At 38.4% G+C, this 18,340-nt stretch overlaps 1 protein-coding gene across 1 annotated transcript in view; it reads right to left on the bottom strand.

The window, feature by feature from the left end:
• Nucleotides 1-8,096: 8,096 nt before the first annotated feature.
• Nucleotides 8,097-18,340, bottom strand: part of LOC134219990 (sortilin-related receptor-like) — a 92,017-nt gene continuing 81,773 nt past the window's right edge. Inside the window, exons 12-14 of the mRNA XM_062698910.1 lie at nt 10,663-10,931; nt 10,425-10,593; nt 8,097-10,359 (exon numbers count right to left, since the gene is read on the bottom strand). Coding sequence (XP_062554894.1) covers nt 10,054-10,359; nt 10,425-10,593; nt 10,663-10,931 — 744 coding nt within the window. The 3' untranslated portion in view covers nt 8,097-10,053. The remainder of the gene's footprint in view (nt 10,360-10,424; nt 10,594-10,662; nt 10,932-18,340) is intronic.

Here is an 18,340-nt window from a genome sequence, read left to right as displayed (position 1 = left end):
TAAGCGATTTAATTCAATTTAAGCCGAATATTGTCTGAAGTACAGTTTCTGATGTTTTGTTTGGAAACTCACTTTCTTCAATGTATATTTTACCTGAAAAAAAATATTGTGGATAAACATTTTGATTTTTAAAAATAAAACAAAATGTTTCCGCCGAAAAACCATCAATGAATCGCCCACTTTGAGCCTGCTTACAGCGGCACACTAGGAGTTAACTTTTTGAAATCAGTATGGCGAAAGGCATCTAAGGTTCGATTTCTCAAAATTAAGCACCTAAATCAAAAAAATATTTGGTAAGCGTAGTAGCGGAGACCATCCTTCATAACCGGTAGCAAATAGTTTTTCATAAAAAGTTCCTAATTTTGAGAAAACCCGCGTTAGATGTCTTTCGCCATACAAATTTCGAGCTGTTAACTCTTGCTGGCTATTTGCGCATATACGATAGCGCCTGGATGAGGAAGCGGCGGATAGAAAATCAGCCATTGCCAATAATTCATTCCCCTCAAAAATGATTAAAATTGGGTTTCATTTCACTTTTCATTTTGAAATAAAATTCTGTGTTTTACAACATAAGAAAAATGAGTATCTTAATGTAAAAAAGGGTCACAGTGTGGCTAGCGTCACAAAAAGTGAAGAAATGTTAAAGTATCATAAGAAAACAAAAACCATTCGATTTTGGCAACATAAATGTTCTGAACGTGATGCCAAAATCGATTGGGGTTTGTATTTTGAGTTTTACAGTTTTGACATTGTATAGGAAACATACAATCTTTACTCTATGGTTGACACCTTCTTTAAAGCATGTGCTGTTCTTTCGAGTTTTACTGCATGTTGCTTTGGTATTGCATATGACAAGCATTTTCCAAAAATGTTGATGCCTTCTTTAAAGCATGATCAGTTCTTTCAAGTTATACTGTTTTCATATGTCGACATTGCCAAAACATATCTGGTTCATTGTTTTTTATACATTCCTTTTTATAAATTCCTGGTTTTATTGTATTGTAAAAGTGATTTGCAATATTTGACGTTAGTTTGTATTCCGCTTTTTGATCACTGCACATGGCTTTATTTTGCACCTACAAAAAGAATTTCATATAAACAATATGTTTCAATCGTTTACGCCTCCCAGCCAACAAATTGGTTCACATAACTAACTTTCAGTTCTGTTTAATGCACTCTTATACGATGCAATTTGATTGTATAAAATGCATAGATTCCTTCTATGTGAACAAAAGTGGAGGCCATATACGTACAAATCAATGTTATGGCATAACAAGATATACGACGTATTCCGATTTCAATTTAATCAATATACAATCATGTTGGTTTTTATCGGAGATCGCATATGTTCAGTTATAAAGTTGCATAATTGGACTGTTACAACTTTACATCTAGAATGGTAAAAAACAGTTCAAACATACATCATAATACATACATTATATTATCATAAAAAACATACGTGTTATTGTATTTGCAACAAAAATATTTCTTAGGTCGAAACATAATCATTATGTGACATGCTGTTAGTTGATTATTAGTTAATGTATATATTTATGTTATAAATTTAGCCTCCAGCTTCCAGTTTCGATCCTTTGACCTTCTAGTTCATAGTCCAGAAGCTACCTGGTTCCTCCATGTGTACGCAGTTGTTAAGCAATCATTTATACCTAATGATAATATTGCATCTGCGAATACAATCTGGAAAAGACATTCCATTGCATCTTATACAACATTGTCGACAATGATTGCATCAACCAGTATATGCGATTTAATTGAACACATATATAATTTCATATTGACGTGTATAATATCATCATGATATTATCATCTCTAAGAGGATATAATATAACAAAATTGCCCTCAAAGTTTGTTTTCCCTAAAATAGTGTTTATTGTATTTCTAAATTGTTCTATAGATCCCAGTGATGTTGTGAATTGATTGTTGAGAACAAAATATGGAATAAAACGACTAATAGTACATACTCTCTTTCTGGTTGCTAAATTTTAGAATTGAATTTCATGTTTCCAATAAGTACTGAATAATGGAGTTTTTGCAAATCTGTTTCTATACTTTTAATGAGTACTTAAAAAACAACACCAGGCTGTTTACTATGTCTAATGACAAATCTAGACCAACATTTGAAAAGGGCGTAACAGCCAAAATTTATTCCTTCTGATTCTTCGTCTACATGAATAGCTATATACGTAGACGAAGAATCAAAAGGAATAAATTTTGGCTGTTACGCCCTTTTCAAATGTTGGTCTAGAAATAACAGTAAGTATTCTATTAGGAATCTACCTTTGGAGGTTTAGTTATACATAGCTAGTACAGATGTATGGAAAAACACAGTTCATAGAGAATGGGTTCGAAAAGATTCCCTTAGAATTCCGGCCAATAGTACAAAAATAACTGAATGATCATTTTCATGTAATTCTATTTCACAGACATTGACTGGGTGATTACCGATTGTTTAATGTTGAGGAATGTATTTGTATAAAACAACTATTCTTGAAAAAGAATATTTTATTGAACATTCAAGGATCAACAGAGTTGGAAATCATTATAACAGAGGACTTTACAATCAAATCTTAACGATATTGTAACTTCAGATGCATATATATGCAATTTTTCAAATATTTGCGATATATGATTCCGTTGTGAGTTTAAATTTACATATTTACAACTTATGACATAGATTGTAATTAGATTGTACATTTGCATTATATATAACCTTTCTACAATTTTTCACAACTTCTGCTGGATCTATATATGATTACGATCTGATCTGTGAATATATATATATAATTTAATTTGTACATTCTCATACGATTGCTGGTTTGCTGGGCTATATGTACCTATTATGCCAAACGTCCATTAGGCCAAACGACCATATGCCAAACGGCATTAGGTCAAACGACTTTAGGCCAAACGTGGCACAATCTTCAGCCCTAGGCTGGCTCGTCCCCGGGGGTGGTTCGAGTTTAGTTTAACACGCAGAGAAATGTTTTTTAAACTCAATGATATTATGTATAAAAACAACAAAAATAATTATTGTTCCCCGGCTAATAATTTTATTTGTTGAATTCAACAAAAAATCAGATTTGATTAGACGAAAAATATTATTGTTTCTACAATGTTCCAAAACAGCACTCAAAATAAAAATTGTTGAATTTACAATATATTTTTTTGTTTGTACAAAAAATATTTTCAATCCAAAACGAAAAATTTTTGCTTTCAACAATATTTTTCTTAAATTAAAAAAAAATAAATATTATAATCAAAAATTTATTTTAAATGTTATATAAAATATTTTATTTTTGGGTAGGCTTCGTGTGGAAAATAAAACCACAATAATTATATTTGTATTTTTTTCAAATATTTACTCCACAAACTAGTTACACTGGATTGCAGTAGAAACAACAATAAAAAATTTTGATTTAAATATATTTCAGTTTTGATTTTAAAAATAAAATATTTGGGTTTAAAAAATAATTCAATAATTTTATTTTTTAGTTCAAAAAGGTAGATTTTCTCTGCGTGAAGTGTTGCTTTCCATGTTACGGGCAGCAGGGACTATGTCCAAGGGCTTGACGATCCCTCCCCAGGCCATCTGCGAGTTGTGGCGCTTGCCTGGGATGTGGTGGGGTTTGACAGAGGGCCTGTTAAACCTCTATAAAAAGCTGCAAGTATCCGCAAGTAGGCACCGCCAAAGCGACCGTGTGCCGCTCAAAGCGCACAAGTCCGTCCTGGTGTTAAGTGGGACGCTAAACAGCCCTAACACGACGGCCCTTCGACGAGACAGGAGGTTTGCGCAGGCTCAATAAGCCGCCTGGAAAACCAATAATTACGAACAATATACGAGATAATTCGACTCGATATAATCGGCAAAGACCTAGGCGACGAATAAAGGATCACAATTGGAAGCTTGGAACATGGAACTGCAAGTCGCTAGGTTTCGCAGGTTGCGACAGGATGATCTACGATGAATTACAGCCCCGCAACTTCGACATCGTGGCGCTGCAGGAGATTTGCGGGACAGGACAGAAAGTGTGGAAAAGCGGGCATCGAGCAGCTACCTTCTACCAAAGCTGTGGCACCACCAACGAGCTGGGAACCGGCTTCATAGTGCTGGGTAAGATGCGCCAACGCGTGATTGGGTGGCATCCAATCAACGCAAGGATGTGCAAGCTGAGGATTAAAGGCCGTTTCTTCAACTATAGCATCATCAACGTGCACTGCCCACACGAAGGGAGATCCGACGACGAGAAAGAAGCGTTCTGCGCTCAGCTGGAGCAGACATGCGATGGATGCCCACTGCGGGACGTCAAAATCGTCATAGGTGACATGAACGCACAGGTAGGAAGGGAATGTATAGACCGGTCATCGGACCGGATAGTTTGCACACCGTATCGAATGACAACGGCCAACGATGCATAAACTTCGCAGCCTCCCGCTTTATGGTAGTCCGAAGCACCTTCTTTCCCCGCAAAAATATTCACAAAGCCACATGGAGATCACCTAACCAAGAAACGGAAAACCAAAACGACCACGTTCTAACCGACGGTAAATTCTCCGACATCACGAACGTCCGCACTTACCGCAGTGCGAATATTGAATCCGACCACATGCATGCGCTCAAAACTCTGGACGGTGTACAACACGCGTCGAAGTCGGACGCCGCGGCTTAACATTGGGCGTCTACAAGACGGTAGACTAGCCCAAGAATACACGCAGCAGCTGGAAGTGACACTCCCAACGGAAGAGCAGCTAGGCGCAGCGTCTCTTGAAGATGGCCGGAGAGATATTCGATCCGCCATTGGTAGCATCGCAACCGCTGCACTTGGCACGGTGCCCCGGATCAGAGAAACGACTGATATGACGGCGAATGTGAGCAGTTAGTGGAAGAGAATAATGCAGCATTGCATTGCTGCAACACCGCACGAGGGTGAACGAGGCACGATATAAACGGGCGCGGAACCGACAAAACTCGATTTTTCGGAGGAAAAAGCGCCAGCAGGAAGATCGAGACCGTGAAGAAACGGAGCAACTGTACCGCGCTAATAACACACGAAAGTTCTATGAGAAGTTAAACCGTTCACGTAAGGGCCACGTGCCACAGCCTGATATGTGTAAGGACATAAACGGGAACCTTCTTACGAACGAGCGTGAGGTGATCCAAAGGTAGCGGCAGCACTACGAAGAGCACCTGAATGGCGATGTGGCAGACGAAGATGGCGGTATGGTAACGGACCTGGGGGAACGCGAGCAGGACATAATTCTACCGGCTCCGGATCTCCAGGAAATCCAGGAGGAGATTGGCCGGCTGAAGAACAACAAAGCCCCTGGGGTTGACTAACTACCAGGAGAGCTATTTAAACACGGTGGTGAGGCACTGGCTAGAGCGCTGCAGTGGGTCATTACCAAGATTTGGGAGGAGGAAGTTTATGGAGAAAGACGGAGGAAGCCTACATCATACTGAAGAGGGAAGCTAAGCGGATCGGACTAGTCATCATTACTTCGAAGACGAAGTACTTGATAAGAAGAGGTTCAAGAGAAGCCAATGTGAGCCACCCACCGCGAGTTTGCATAGGTGGTGACGAAATCGAGGTGGTAGAAGAATTTGTGTACTTGGGCTCACTGGTGACTGCCGAAAAAGATACCTGTAACCGTTCGGTTCCAATGAACAGCTTGTTGGCTCCACCACAAGTCCCCATCCAATTTCCCTCCCTGACGACGACCCTGAAAACCGACAAAAAACAATAAGACATATCTCACTCCTTGTGCATGGAAATGACAACGAGTGAGAATTCCATTTCCACGTCACACCAAATTGACAGATAACAAAAAGCGAGCAGTTTGAGTTAAGGCAAAAGAGAACCCAGCCCTGTTACTGTTAAACTCACTCATAGAGGGTGCGACGATACAACACGGTGGGCATGCAAAGCATAAATTTAAATGTACTATGCAACAAAAATTATGATAATTAATTTTGTATATAAAAGAAGGAGTCCCGGCAGAATCGTTCTCTTTTCTGTGTGATCCTCGAACGAAATTGTAGTGCGCGCGTGTGTAGAGTTCATTTATTAGAGGTTAGAAAGTTGTTAAAAAACCTCGTGGCAAATTTCTTAATGTCGAAGTGTTGTTTCTATTCTAAACTTTCAGGAATCTTTTCAAATCTGCTATAAGTAGTTAGTAGCAGAAAGTAGTTAGTAGAATTAACAAGATATGTTTGTGAGTTCAAAGTGTTAATGTGGTTAGTATTGTTAGACCCTTAAGTGTTAACCTAAAACTTATGTGAACCTAAATTATAGTATCCTATGCTAAAATATTTACCACACAAACGAAGAACAAAAACATCCAATTAGCCAGAAATCTAAAGAAAAAGGTAATAGTGACATGATAGCTACAGTGACGTCGCAGGGTATTTATTGGTGGTGTTCAGGCTCGAACAAAGGGCCTTTTTCTTCTTGTTCTTCTCCGAGTATTTCGCAGCACTGATGTCCGGCAAGATCGCCGATAGGCAGCCAGGAGGATTGAGTACACGGGTATCGAGTGAACGAAATGACGGGCGACCATCTTGCAAAATTGCCGATCGGAGCCGATACTCGTTCCGCCACCATCTCAACTGTAGCGGACAGTTCCACGGCCGCTGGCATCCGTCTTCCGTCAACCCAACAGCATGCACGAGCAACGAATCCCAATATTCGTCGTGTCACCTACTCCGATACTCCGTCGTCTTCTCCGGTCTGCAATCCGGCAGCCAAATCCAGTCTGCCATCCGACATCCACTCGGTGCTGCAATCCAGCAGCCAATCTTCGGTTGTAATCCTGTGAGCAACGCTAGATGGTGATCCCACCGTCCTCAAATCAATATCCCAAGCCACCAACGAGTCCTGAAGCTACAACCACCAAGATCCTGATCTATTCCGTCGAACCAGCATGAAAGTATGTACCCCTGTGTGACGTAACTAATAAATAGTTAAATTGTAACAGCTTCAGGTATAGCCTATTTTTAGAAAGACCAGCCCTGACTCATATGGTTATTTGCCGAATTTTCGTGTTTCGTCATACCGGGTTCATAACGGAACCGTCAAGCCTCGTCCTTCGGGGATCCTTGTTTTCAAACCGATTCTATGACTTCCAATAATGCTATGCTTGCCTTCCCTAAGTACGGAAAACCTCCATCAGTCGAGTTCAATTCCAAGTCTACTCCTGCTCGAGATAGTTTATGTTGATTTGAGTGTGCATGTGGTACGAATGTCAATCAACGACCCTTAGATTCCCGTACCGGTGAGTCAGCTAGTTTCATACCAGCAGAGAAATTCGGAGACGCGTAGTGGCTGGAAATCGTAAGTACTTTAGACTCCGCAAGACGCTCCGATCGAATAGAGTTCGCCGCCGTACCAAACTGACAAACTACAAATCGCTCATTAGAACGGTAGACCTCTACAGACACGAGACCTGGACGATACTCGTGAAGGACCAACGCGCCTTGGAGTATTCGAAAGGAAAGTGCTGCGTACCATCTATGGTGGGGTGCAGATGCCGGACGGTACGTGGAGGAGGCGAATGAACCAAAAGTTACAAATGCTTCATAAAAGGTGAAACTTACGTGTCCGGTGAATTCTATCTAAAACTCAACATCGAACATCGGGTGAATTTTTCAGGCATTTCATTCAGCTCTTTTTCGCTTTTTGTTTTCGATTTTAAAAATACTTAGAGGCTTAAAAAAACATGAATTCTTTGGGAAAGTTGGCCTCAAATAAGCCAAAGAATTGTAAGTTTTCAGGTCCTTTTTTCATATATGTACATATCTTATTAGTTACGCTTATTTTCATTTATAGCGAAAAGAATAGGAGGTACACCAATGAATGCAAAAGTTCGAATGGGTACCTCTTAAGAAAAGTTGAGATCCGCTGCCATATAGTGATCCCGAAGAAGTTCAGTTATTAAGACACGAAGAAGAAGAAATGTAACTTATAGTCCTGGGGAAACGGGGTAAAATTTTTATTTCAGGTAGCATCAGAAAGTAATCATTGTATCACTATATTACTATTGAAGGCTGTGATAAAAAAATCATTTAAAAGTCTCTCAAGTTTATGTTTTATGATCACGTCACATCTTCGATCAAGTTTAATGCATCATGAATTGTTACATTACGATCATTATTCAGTTAATTTACTACTTATATTTATTTTCACCTTTTGTTTGGAACCACTGACACTAATTAAGGAAAACAACCAGATCAGACAGCAGGAAGAATTTTATAGGATAAATAATCATGGTAATATTTTTGCATTATCATTACCATCATCTTGCAATCGAAGTTTTGTATCTCACAGTTCTTTTACCCACACTTAATGATAAACCAAATTCACGTGAAAAACCAGTTCAAACACTTGCGAATACCCTTTTGTTCCTAATAATTTCGCGTATGGTGTATAGTAACTTATTGTTATAGTTATTTGTTATCAACTATAATTAATCTTTGTCTTCACTTGTATTTCCATTTTAGCACATTTTTCGAAACCCTATAGGTTCGATTGGAATAGACTTTTAACAAAAATTGCTTTTTTCTCGGATGTAATTGCTACTCACTTGTTAAAGCTAATTGCGATAAAGTGAACAAAACCTATGACGTGATGTTCCTGAAACATGTTTGGTATAGAGTATGTGCGAATGTCGATCAAAGAATCTTCATACAAATGCCGAGGACTATATTCTTTAGACATGGCTAATAATGCATCCAAAACCGTATTTTACCTTATACTTCTTAACTGAATGGAGATGGTATTAGACGTAATGCGTTAACTGGTTATGCTACTTTCCCCCGAATATCACATTTTCCCCGATCTTTGATCTCAAATATTGATGATTTTTTTCTTTTTCATGGCACTACATTCTGATTAGAATTTGATTAGCCATTATCCTTCCACAAAGTTTCCAACTGTCAAACCAGAAGTCGAACGCATCGAAAATAATTTTATTAGGTCATACGAACATACGAACGTCTCATGAGGCTATTTATTTATTTGATCTTAATCAACAGGCTACGACATACGAACGTCTCTTATGAATCCAAACAATCAGCTAAACTGCCCACAATCCTCTTTCTATATTTGAAATTCCTTCTATCTACATTCGAAGTACTGGCATTGTGGCTTGGCATTCGAGGGAAAATAGTACAACTGTGTCACCCGAAGCCTCTTGTCAGAGAATCCTTTCTCGGTAAAGCTGTTTTTCAATGGTCGTATTTCTTCCTTCAATCGTCTAGCGTATTATCAAATTACACTGTCTATTACAAATCGTCTGCGTTAATATCTTCAGTTTTTTTTATCTCGACTAATATACACATATGAATGTCACTACTAATAATTTCATCCCCTGTTTCTCAACAAAACTCGTTCACTCTCGGTATCAATCTCGCTTTGCTTTCTAGTGGGGATTTTTAATATTATCGCACGAGTCGAATGCTACCCGCATTTAATGAATTTTTCGAAGAACTATCGTAAAATAGTTAAAGTGGTCAAGAAATTTACATATAAATAAATATGTTTGAAATCAGAAAAAAAAATCTTAAAAATCAATGATTTTATTTTTTATCATATCTAAAAAAATGTGTATCATTAAATTCGAATATCAATCGACCATCAAATACTATAATAACAAAATCCCGTAGTCTTAGTTTTTGTTTTCTTTTACTTTATATAATACAAGAAATTGTCTATACAGAAAAAACAACCTCAAAATGTACAATGGAACTAATTAAATAAACCTATTAAAATAAAATCAACATAAATACATAATTACTAGTCTTTTGCTTTAGGATATTAAACTTCGTTACTGTTTAAAAAAGTTATATGCAATGCTCACAGACAAAATGAGCTCAGTCCTGGACGAACCGAGCCCGCGTTCGTTACTTTAGATCTAACTTATTACAAATTTCTTTCCTTTTTTCTAAATGAGCAGAAAGTTGCACAAGCGTTTTTCGTCAATTATTCCTACACAGTATCTACGCGTAAAAACCGAAAACTATTATTTCCGACTACCCGCTTATGCGATGACGAGTGGCTCATCGTCTGAGAAACTCCGAGGCACCTCTTGATGCTCGTGTTCGTCGTCGTCCAAACTGTCGCCGATTCTTGTTGCTCCCGTTCGGGTGTCGTAGTGGGAATTGGCGAATCGGCTGAAAGAATTCTGCAACCGCCGGTGCCTCTGCATTACATAAACCACGGTCAGGGCGAGCACCAGCGCTATTATGGTGGGCACCACCCACAACCATGCGCTGGAGAAGGATGACTCTTGCACGAATTCGTGCTTTGAGAAGTGTTCCGTCTCTACGATGTCCGAGTAGTATCCCTGTAAGCAAAGAGTGTTCTACTGTAGCTAAATTGGCCAAGAATCCGAGTTTATGAAATTATTACATCGACTGTTTTCAGTCTTACACCGATGGTGAACATACTATCCACCGGTAATTCAACCAGCCGATTCGGATTGATGAGTAACGGTGGTTCATTACCGTCCAGTGTCATTAGAGGTGGGTTCGTATTGTTGACACCTTTTCCTTCATATACCACCGCTTGATAGCTAAACCTATTTGCGGAAGAGTGAATTAGAATAAGAATAAATCAGGAACTAAATCTTAATTAAAAAAAAACTCACGGAACATCTTTGAAATCAATCACCGGCTTCCAGTAGACAACGTAGCTACCATTAGCTTCCGGCCAAACCTGCAACCGCGATGGAGCCGGTAAAGGTGCAGAATAGGCAATTGCTGTTACGATTTGGGCATTCGGAACATCGGTCGCAACCGAAACCTCGTAAGCGGCACCTAGGGGAATACTTCGGAACACGTGTACCTGAGTTTTGTTGGAAGTTGAGTTAACTTTTACGGACGAAATCTCATTCTTCGTGAGCTCCCGGACGGAAATCTGAGGATGAAAAAAATACCAAATAATGACGTTTTTGGTTAAAGATCTGTTGGTGTCTGTTCAATCAAGAAAACAAGCGTGGTAACTATTATGGTGTTCTATTTCATTGCTCCCACAAACATTGAAAAATGAAATCTAGCCAGAACAAGTCCTTTTCGTCAGTTCTACTAGAGCTAGAGCAGTCATTCAGTGCAAACGTAGGTAAATTGACTTGGTACCGTACCCGCGCGTGTAGTAATTTTGTTCATTCAGCTGACGAGTGACGTCATTTGGATGGTCGATTTCATCATTTGGCTGAGAAAAATACTATGCCCTCCGGACAATAGTGTGATGTTGTTCAAAGGAGGCTCATAGTATCTCATTTTGGCAGGTAAAATAGTGACTTGCGCGGTGGTGGAACGAACGTTTTCCGGAAATGCGAAGGAGGCGCACGGTGCCTCACGGGTTGCTGCTAAAGTGACTTGCGCGACGGTAGAACAGCAAACGTTTGCGTTTTCGTGAAGGAGACGCGTGGTATTTTTCGTAGGTTGCGAAAGTAATGGTCGAGCACCCCGCCCTGAATACGACTAAGTGCGTTGTTTCGAACGCGGACGCTGTTGACTTCTAAAACATCAAGGCGTCAAGGAGATGAATCGTATCCAGAGGAGGAACCCAGATGGTAAGTTGTAAATACGCCTCCTATCTCCGATCACACTCGTTCATCAATCTCCCTGCAGCCAGATCTAACTATGGACTACATGAGCCGGTCCGAAGCATGTCCCGTTTATTCAATATGTGTAATTCTGTGTTTGATTTTAATGTGTCGCGAAAAACTAATAAGTGTAATATTCAGCATATTTTTGCTCTTCACTATAAGTTAACGTATGTACGTAGTTAATGTATTTATTTCAAGATAGCGGTCATTGGGGTGTCTATTTCACCTGTTGACAATAAATCATAATAATAATAAAATTAATAACAGTTCCGCACAGCTGTGTGGCAACTCAGCATCGATGGAGCGTCGAATTCCCCAGCCGCCCGTCCTCAATATCCCAACCAACACCCAACATTCAGTAAAAAGTGCCAAGGCAGTCTTCACCAGCAAGGACCAGGAGATCGCATCTCAAGATGACCATTGCAGGGCTGGTAGCGATGAATGCTGTTCAAAATAGTGACTTTAGTGACCAACGATGACAAAAAAGTGACCAAATAGTGACTTTCAATTGTAGAAAAAGTGACCGAATAGTGACTTTTGTATGGAGTTTTTAAACTTGTATAGAGCTACAAGTTACATTATAATTCGTAGATTGCCAACCAGGGCTTGGATGAATGAAACAATGAAAATGAGGACTTATGCTTCAGCACCAGATATACTCCCGAGGAAGGTAGCTTCATGAGAGAACAGTTTCAAAGTGCTTAGTGAAGAATGCTTCCTCGCTCCATATGGCACTGTTGTACGAAACAGTTGAAGAGTGAAATCAAGCACCCGCTAGTGCAGAGAATAATAAACTCTCTTGCCTCACTTATACTGAGTTGCGCATTTCTGTTGGAATGAATGTGCAAAAGAGAGGTATATAATGCATTCTCTCTCTTTCTCGCTAATATGGTTTTGTATTTACACAACACTCACTCGCATCTGAAACACTGCCGATGAACGAAGGAAGCATCGTCACTTCACACTGCCCTACTGGACGACGTCGCCTCGGCACTACCCGGCTTGTGAAGCTGCCTCGTTCAAAACTCCCCTTTTTCAATGTACAAAACGAATGCTTTGTATTTGCCTCTTCCCTTGTACGTGCAGCAAGCAGCACATCATCGAGCGAACATCAATCGGTGCACCGAAATTAAAACCTCATTGTGGGCTAAAAACGAAGCATTCGTTCGTTTTTGAACGAATTTTCTAAGGCCTGTTGCCAACAAGTGTTTTGTTTTTAACCCTTAAAGGCGCAAGGCGATTTTTTTAGAAATCGTCGAAAATATTTTTAACGTAAACAACCATTAAAACCATTAACATTAAACGTATTTTCGGTTTGTTGTTTTAAAACAACATTGCGCATTTAAGGGTTAAATTCCTTATTTATAATGCTATCAGAAATCAAGAAAAGGAAAAAATAACAAAACCATGAAAATTACTGCTACTGGTCACGCCCATCTTCACCGTAAGGATGGAGAGGATAGAAGCAAGAGGCCAGCGACTGCGAAACTCTCATAAGTACCACGGAGTTGGGTATTGAGGATGGTATTCGTTGGATTAGCCAGAAGCTAGCAATGTGGCCATGGTACCTCATATTAGGTAACACATCACGAGAAGGTATCTATCCGGCGTAACGAGAAACGGGTAGTGTGTTACAAGTTGTTACTCAAAATTATGTTGATAATTACAACAATATTTGTTGTTTAATATGAGCTCGAAGTTTTCTGTATAACAGTAAAAGGATGATATAAAATTATCTAATTGGTTCGCAGGCGGGAACTATTCGGATTCAAAAAAGTTATTAATCTTCGGTAGGACCATTTGATTCAAAATATAAAGTAATTAACATAAAGGAGGAAATTAAAAAAATACGATTTTTCCTGTTATTTACCTACGGGTTAACAACAAATTAAAATGAAGTTTTTGAGATTTCGAACACGACGTGGCATTCTGAGGAACATTCTAAAAATCCATTAAAAACATGGTCTCTTAAGGTGATTATAGAATGAAGCCCGTGGTGAATTTCAAATTCACCACACGTTTATCTACATACATTTCTAAAAGCCCAAATCTGGCGTAATAGTTTTCGTACAGTGCCGAAACTCAAATTATGATTGTTCAGCATAACTAAGCAAACGATCTACCATTATTTCAGCCTCATACGCGATATGGTTCTTTCATCTCGTGCTCTAGAAAATATATTGTAAAAGCACGTGGTTTACAAAATGGCCGATTTCTGGCTTTATTGTATAATCACCTTAATAGAAATGCAGAAATTCTAATAAGCTGTAATTTTTTAATGGCAGATTTTAGTATTAAAGAATATAAGTTAATAAAAAATGGGTGGCCAAATAATCTCGACTTTAAAAAATCATTTAAATATAATTATATTTTTGTTATATTCAGTGGCGTCGCGTAACCTCACTTTTTACCTGTGCACTGATAAAAAAAATGAAAATTTTGATGTTTCTACAGCCCAAATGGAAAATAAAATGATCAGAGTCGTTTAATCTAATCAAAATATAGTTATTCTATACATTTTCGCACGAAAATTCCTTAAATTTAAGTTCAGTGCACAGGTAGATTAAGGTTAGGGGAACGCCACTGGTTATATTTTAGATTTTTGAAATCCGACCAATTCATTTACCTCCACAGTAGTTTTTTGGTTACCTATTCTTAATTGGTCATAAACAGAATCCTTTTATATATTATTTTTACAAATCTCACCGGAGTTAAGAGCGCTAAGTACAGTTAAATGAACACCCCCGTTAGCAAAAATGAGCACAGCCTCGTGTCATTTTGTTTTTCTTTGTGAAGAAGCTATTAATCAAGCATTTTTTCCTTTACGACTTCCTGCATATGACCCGCAATTCATTTTTGCAAATCTTGTTTTTTCCAAACTTCTCAATTCTGTACTCTATACTCGAAGTCAGCCTTTCGCATTTTAACAAATTCCACTCGTGGAGAAAGAGATCATGAATCGGAAATAAACACACTTGAAACTTTTTTGGTGCATATGTCCCAAATTGTATACCTATATTGCTACCAGATTTACATTTGGTTTGGTTAATAATAATAGTAGGTACAAATGATTTTTATTTTGATTTTTTTAATAGGCAATACATAAATAGTGACTTTAGTGACCATTTTCCGAAAAATAGTGACTTTAGTGTCTTTTGGATGCAAATAGTGACTTTTTAGTGACTAGACTCAAAATAGTGACCAAGTCACTAAAAAGTGACTCGCTACCAGGCCTGCCATTGCAAGGCTGGAGAAGGAAAAACTGAAAGAAGCTGAAAGAAATTTGAGACCGCAAAGCCCCAAGAATCAACTGGTGTTATCAACAGGATGGACGCAGTATTGTGGCTACCCTAAATGGCATAATGCCATATGGCATAACGAGTTGAATAGCCAGGACCCATTTGACATAACGACCGTTTGGCATAACAAAGATAAACATTAAGAAAATTATTTTGAGCTTTTTAGTGGAATGTCTTCACTTGTCGTAAGACGAGTTTGTACAATTCCATTTAATTCCACCACTTAATTGTACCTTGACAGATACGTATTTCGACCTCAACAGTCGAGTCAAGTACGAGACACTGAAGACGACCTTACTGTTGAGGTCGAAATATGTATCTGTCAAGGTACAATTAAGTGGTAGAATTAAATGGGATTGTACAAACTCGTCTTACGACAAAAGGAAAGATAAACAGTCATAATGATTTTAGGGCCATTTGGCATAATGACCATTTGGCATAAAAATTAGATAAATTATAAACAAAAACTACGCAGAAGCTCGCTTTACAAGAGTCATCTGTCTTATTGCCTTATTCTGGGCATAGGCGTGTTTTTAAGGAGTGATTTACTTTTTCGCCTATTTCCGGGTAGATTCGTGATTTAAATGAAGAAATAATTTACTAATTCGCCTTATTCCTGAAAAATGTGATTCTTTTAAAAAAAATCGAATACATGCTTTGAATTGAGAAATGATTTACTAATTAGAATTCTTCCAAGCAATTGCAGGCATGCTTCCTCGTTGTAAGGAGAAATCGTGCGCTTTAAAAGATGCACTAATAAAAATCCAAAGAAATCCAAACAAATTTACAAAAATATTTTATGTTTGCGTTAATAACCACCCGCTATAGGATAATTTAAATAATAGGTATTTATAGGTTAGGTTATCATTTAATAAGGGTTGTGTGTTTCCACATATATGCTATGCGGATTCACATAGCCATTTTATGGGAAAACCTATAGTCAAAATTTATGTGTGTCACACATAAATAATATGATTGGATTTTTGTCAGTGTGGGATCTGCTGCTCATTTGTCTTATGCCGATCGTATGCGCAGAAAAGAAAACATATACACTGAGGATACTGGCCGTAAGATTTCCATACGACCAAACTTATGAGAATGTTTCATACGAATTAAACTATGAAAATCGTGGGATCCTTTTTCGATCAATTCTAACTTTTTATTGGGTATCCAACAAAACAGTTTCTCGAAGCGTCGATGGGCGTGTGGTGTGAACGCACGCCTCCTAATCACGATGTCCATGGTTCGAACCCGGGTTACACTTTTTTTAACAAACTGAAAATATTTCATAAGATTGTCGTATGAAATGCATTCCATAAGAGAATCGTATGAAAATCAATACATTTTCTTGTGGTGAAATTTCAAAAGAGAAACGTATGATGTTCTTACGACCAGTATCCTCAGTGTACGCTTTCAGAAGATCGATGCTCTCCCCGCTCTGACTCAAGCTGCAAAATCAAGGATCAAATCTCGCTTAACTTTTCAAATGGTTCTAAGTAACATTTTTTACATGAATTAATTTGAATAGCGCAATCAACAGAACAACATGAAAGCTATTGATTGCAGTATTCAAATTAATTCATGAAAAAAATGTTACTTAGGTCCTTTTGAAAAGTTAAGCGAGAAATCATGTACGGGAAACTATCCGTACCAGTGCCTCTCCAAAGAAGCCGAACATGAAGCAGGCAAGTGATAAAGAAGGCGAACAAGAACATGGACAACACCATCTACGCAGAGTTGTGCGCCGCCGCGCCATGCCGCTACCGCCGACATTTTTGCATCGGCGCGCCGCCGTTTAAAATTTGGCACGCCGCTGATCTATAATTTTTCACGCCGATTCAAATTTTCAGTAGAAACACCGAAGATTCAGTGCATTTTCTGCATAATTTCCTGATAAATCTCTACAACATTACGTTGAAACTCCAGAGATTTTTTTCGTGAAGATACCAATTATTTCCATGAAAATTCCATACGATATCTAGTTAAAATTTCGAAGAGCTCTCCGTGAAAACTAAGCGTGAAAATTGCAAGAGTTCTCGTTGAAATAAAAAAAATCTAATTGAAATTGAACTTTGGAACAGAAACGATTTGTTTGACAGGAAGTCACAAGGCTGAAAGTTGTTAGACCGAATCTTGTAAACGAATAGACTATTTGGTAGAAGCCTACCCGAGCAAATCTTAAGCCAAACCGATAACTTGTTTTAATGTTGTGAAATCATCAATTATGTTCACTTAATTTGATATCTTTTTGGTCGTTTTAACGGTTAGAGCATCATTATCGGTCGCGTTTCGTCATTCGTTTCCGTATCGGTCACTACTTTCGGCTCTCAATTTGGTTGCTGTATTCCGTACTGGTGACGTTTGACAGTTGACAGTTTATCAAATAGTAGCGTTTTTATCGCGCAGCCAAATTTGGTCACCTGTTAGTAGCGCTACTGTTATAGCAGCGCATTTAGTAGCGACCGATAAAGTGTCAAGTAATGATACTGCGCTGCCAAACGGCTATTTTTGCTGTCAATGAGAGCAACGAAAACTAAATCTGATATGCTCTCATTATGTTTTCCGACTTTGGTAGGATATCTAGCCTACAGATATTTGGCCAAGAATGTCATTTGGTCGAAAGGGCAATTTGGTCAAAATGGACATTCGGTCGAAAGTGTCGTTCGGCTGACTTGGTCATTTTGGATATTTTCACGACTGTAACGGGAGAATCTTTTGAATTTCCCCATAAATTCTTCAAGTTTTCCAGAATATTCATTTGAAATTTCTGTTATTCCACGGGAACTACTTTCAAGTTTCGAGAACTCTTTGGAATTACCAAGGAAAATTGTTCGGGATCTATATGAGAATGTCTTCAGAGTTTTTACGGGAAGTTGTTCCAAATTTCTACAGAAAAATATTCGAAATATTCACGGTTTTCTATTGAGTATTCTTTAAAATTCACACCGAAAATTGTGACTAGTATAAAAGAGATGCTTTACCGTTGATTTCCCCAATCTAGATTAATTATGACGGTTAGTTTTTTATCCTTTATTAGAGTGATTTTTTTTCGCAGGGAGATGTTTATTATTAAACTGCTAGTTTGGTATAGCTAACTTTAAAACATCGGAAAAATGCTCGGAATTTTTAAGGATTGTGTTTGGATTTCTTCAGAAAATTCTTTCTATTTGAGATTCTTGGTAAGCTCCATTCCATTCCAATAAAACCGAAAATGACAGACGGCCGAGCTGGTAATTTGGCCGAAAAAGCCGTTTGCCCTAACAGGTTGTCTGGCCGAAACGATCATTGCCCAAAAAGGCCATTTAGCAGAAATAGTTTTTTGACAGAATGGGCCGTTTGGCCAAGAATGTCATTTGGTCCAACGGGGTCATACGGCCAAATTTCAATGACTGAACCTCGTACTGAACGGGTAATAT

The sequence above is a fragment of the Armigeres subalbatus genome, chromosome 3 (genome assembly GCF_024139115.2).
Source record: "Armigeres subalbatus isolate Guangzhou_Male chromosome 3, GZ_Asu_2, whole genome shotgun sequence".
Taxonomy (NCBI): domain Eukaryota; kingdom Metazoa; phylum Arthropoda; class Insecta; order Diptera; family Culicidae; genus Armigeres; species Armigeres subalbatus.
The sequence above is the reverse complement of the archived record's forward strand: the minus strand, read 5'-3'. Positions and strand labels throughout refer to the sequence as shown.